At 44.8% G+C, this 3,327-nt stretch overlaps 1 protein-coding gene across 2 annotated transcripts in view; it reads right to left on the reverse strand.

Annotated features, from left to right (window-relative positions):
- tubgcp6 (tubulin gamma complex component 6) overlaps nt 1–3,327 on the reverse strand; it is a 33,208-nt gene that overhangs the window by 5,698 nt on the left and 24,183 nt on the right. For both annotated transcript variants that reach the window (XM_010783331.1, XM_010783330.1), the window contains exons 21-23: nt 2,727–2,921; nt 2,018–2,150; nt 1,428–1,641 (exon numbers count right to left, since the gene is read on the reverse strand). In XM_010783331.1, the coding sequence (XP_010781633.1) occupies nt 1,428–1,641; nt 2,018–2,150; nt 2,727–2,921 (542 nt within the window). The remainder of the gene's footprint in view (nt 1–1,427; nt 1,642–2,017; nt 2,151–2,726; nt 2,922–3,327) is intronic.

A 3,327-nucleotide genomic window follows, 5' to 3' on the forward strand; every position in this document is an offset into this window, starting at 1 on the left:
TTTTTTTATCTGCTTGGGGGCTTGCGCCCCCTAGCAGCGGCGCAGCGCCGCTGCTGAAAACATATAGGGGAAACACTGGGTTTACATTTATTTAACATTAGAAATGTATTAGTCTGGCCAATCCAAGACTTCAATGCTGAAGTGCCAATGGATCTATGGTGGGGGTCAGCACAAAGGTCAAGACTTCGATGCTGAAGGGCCAGTGGATCTATGGTGGGGATCAGCACTAAGGTCAAGACAACCCACATTTGAAAGGGAGACAACGGATAACTAGTGACTTGCTCAATTCATTTGTGAGGGATCTGTGAAGAACATGACAACAGCTGCACTACTGGTGTTTAGTATACCAGCAATTGAGGGTGGACAAGTTTACTACCACTTAGGTTTCAAATAATTGTGTTAATTACTGATTGTAAAGCATTTGAACATTCTTTTGTGTCACATTTTCATTATTAAGTTGATGTATAACTGTATAGTATATTAATTATTTAAAATATAAGGTGACTAAAAATGGCAACCGTATTTTCAGTTTTGGCAACCAAAAGCTGATGCCTGGTTGCCAGCCTGGCAACCACTTTTAAAAGTTAGCGTTGAGCCCTGTCTAAGGATTTGTGCCAATCACCACATTTAAAAATCTGCATACCTTCATACTGTAAAGTGTCAATAAAAGATCAGACAACTGTAAAGAAATCTACATTTGATATGAGAAAAACCCTCAAATCCTTACTTATATGTTACTGACTTTGTGCTAGTATTTATCATTACATTTCACTTGTTATACTCAATACCGTGGACAATCCCCACAGGAGCAATTTGGGGTGAAGTGTCTTTCCCAGGGACACAACGACATGCTGACTGCAGTGGGGTTTGAACCAACACACATCCCACTGCAACACACGCATCATATTGAATGTATTCTTTTATACAACATTTTGACAATTTGTGTAACTGCTGTACGTAGAGATGTCCATCAGCCAAGCACTTCCATATAATGCCTTTAAATTCACGCAGCATCATCAACACATTCTATCAATCCAAAGTGTTACAGTTATGCCACCAGGCATTTGTGACTTCCTGTAGAGAGGACTGCTTTGTGACTCATGCATCTGTCAATCTATGTCCACAGGTGACGTGTTTAGGTGTATTCAGCATGTGTCTATTCATGTTGTTTATGCATGCAGTCTTTGAGTTTACAAGGTGATCTGCTCTCACATGGGGCGCACAGGCTAACAGCTGATAACGCTGAAAGCTGTGATCACTCAAAAATACTGCAAAGTGGAACATGTGTTCTTTCAAGGGGACACAAGGACATTTGATCTTGGTCCAAAGTGTCTCCTACCTTGCAACAAATTGAGGAAACATACCATCTACTTTGGGGATGGAGGTAACAGCTGGTATGATATTGCACGTGTAGCTCCAGGCCTCACCTGAAGATGGCTCTGTTGAGGTAGTCTGCGTGCGTGCGGTGGATGGCGTCCAGGTCGTTAGCAGTGGCCAGTTTGGCAGTGAACTCCATCCAGGACACTTGCAGGATCTGGTTGGTGATGTATCCCTGTATCACTTTAACAAAATGCTGCATCTCATGTCTGTAGAGCTGCAGCTGATGAAACTGCACCGAGCGGCCCGCACCTTTCACCAGAGCTGAGGGGGAGTCAGATGGAAACAAGTCAGTGCTGCGGGGAAACCTTTGCTGGCATTTAAATGTGGAGATCGGCTGTGAATAATATTGTTTCAGTGAAGGCTACGTCCCTCGAACACCTTAACACTACGTTTTTACCCCTTCAGGATATCCATTTAAGTGGTCTCTGCACAGGCTCCCACTGATCAATAATATCCGGCCCAGTGAAGCACACTGTTTTGACTACAGTCCCACTGCTATGAGACGTATAAATAAAACAGAAAGGAATCGCAGCATCCCCCTCAATGAATATTTTATCAACAGTTGAAGCGCAACGGGAAGAATTGTAACTCTTTCTGCTCAGAGGTGAAGTTGAGTCAGCTCCCTCCTCTTCCTCACCTGTCCTCTTGAGGTGGAACCAGACCTCGCGGAGGCTCCACACCATGTGTTTGAGCTGCAGCACAAACGAGAACAGTCGGTTGTATTTGTTCATGCAGCTGTCCGTGATGATGATGTTCAACGGCCAGTCCACCTGGGAGATGACGGGTAGGAAAAGAGACGGGAGGTGAACAAAACAGTGTGTGAAGGTGTGAGTGTGAAGAAGGAAAAGGAAACAGAAGTTATGAAGAACAGGTGAAATGAAGCGTGACAAATGAGGCGAGGGGAGGAGAAAGGTGTGAGCGCAGAGACGTTGATAAAGGAGGTGAGAGGATTGTGAAGCGAAGGCAGGGTGGTGAGAGATAGGGGGTGGGAAAGGAAGGAGGAAGATGTGTATGGGGAGAGAGCGTAGCAAAGAAATGTGAAGCAAAAGATGGAGAGGGAGGAGATTGAGGAAAGGTAAAACATGGAGATTCAGCAGGAGGGAGAAAAACAGAGCAGAGGACAATATGTGCGGCATAAGTAACTGTACATGTCATCCGAAAGACTCAACTCCAATCAATCTGCAAGGTTCCACCATTAAGTGCTTGATAAGCTCATTTCCACACCCAGAGCAGTTTGTCAAAACATGACAGGTCGTCACATTCAAGCTGCCACTCACGCTGCGACAAGCGCACTCATGCAAGCGCTCGCACTCCGTTACTCACTCCACTGAAACACAGCGCCTCACCTTGTAGCGCAGCTCCAGACAGTTGAGGGAGTCGGGGGCGTGCGGGTGGAAGGTCTCTGGGAGGAAGCGCAGGGCGAAGGTGAAGTTGCCCGCTAACGGTGTGTCTCCGTGTAAGCTGTACTGCAGGGCCTTACTGAGAATGGAGTTCAGGACGAAGGGGGTCAGCAGCTCCCCGGGGGTCTGCCCACTGCCCAGCTGCAGGGACGAGACATTTGTCAAATAATTACACATAAATGTAAAGGTCACCTATTATGCAAAATCCACTTTTTCATGTCTTTTACATCAACACGTGTCCCTTCTGGGTAAAGAGACTCTGAACGTTTCAGGAAAAAAGATTCTCCTTTTTTTTTTGTCCTGATCCATTTATATAAAAAACCTGTCTGAAAATGAGCTGATAAGATTTTGGCCACTTTGTGATGTCATAACGATTTTTTAGGCTTGTGCAACCATTAGCCAATCACCAACCAAGGTAACACTGGTTGTATCAACAGTGTTATCGAAACACTCAATAACCTCAGTTAATGTGAATAAAAGTGAATTCAAGCAAATCCAAATGATCACCACATGCAACACAGCCACATAGCAATCTAAAATCTAAAAT

This window comes from Notothenia coriiceps, unplaced genomic scaffold, assembly GCF_000735185.1.
Source record: "Notothenia coriiceps isolate Sejong01 unplaced genomic scaffold, NC01 NC01_scaffold00025085, whole genome shotgun sequence".
Lineage (NCBI taxonomy): Eukaryota > Metazoa > Chordata > Actinopteri > Perciformes > Nototheniidae > Notothenia > Notothenia coriiceps.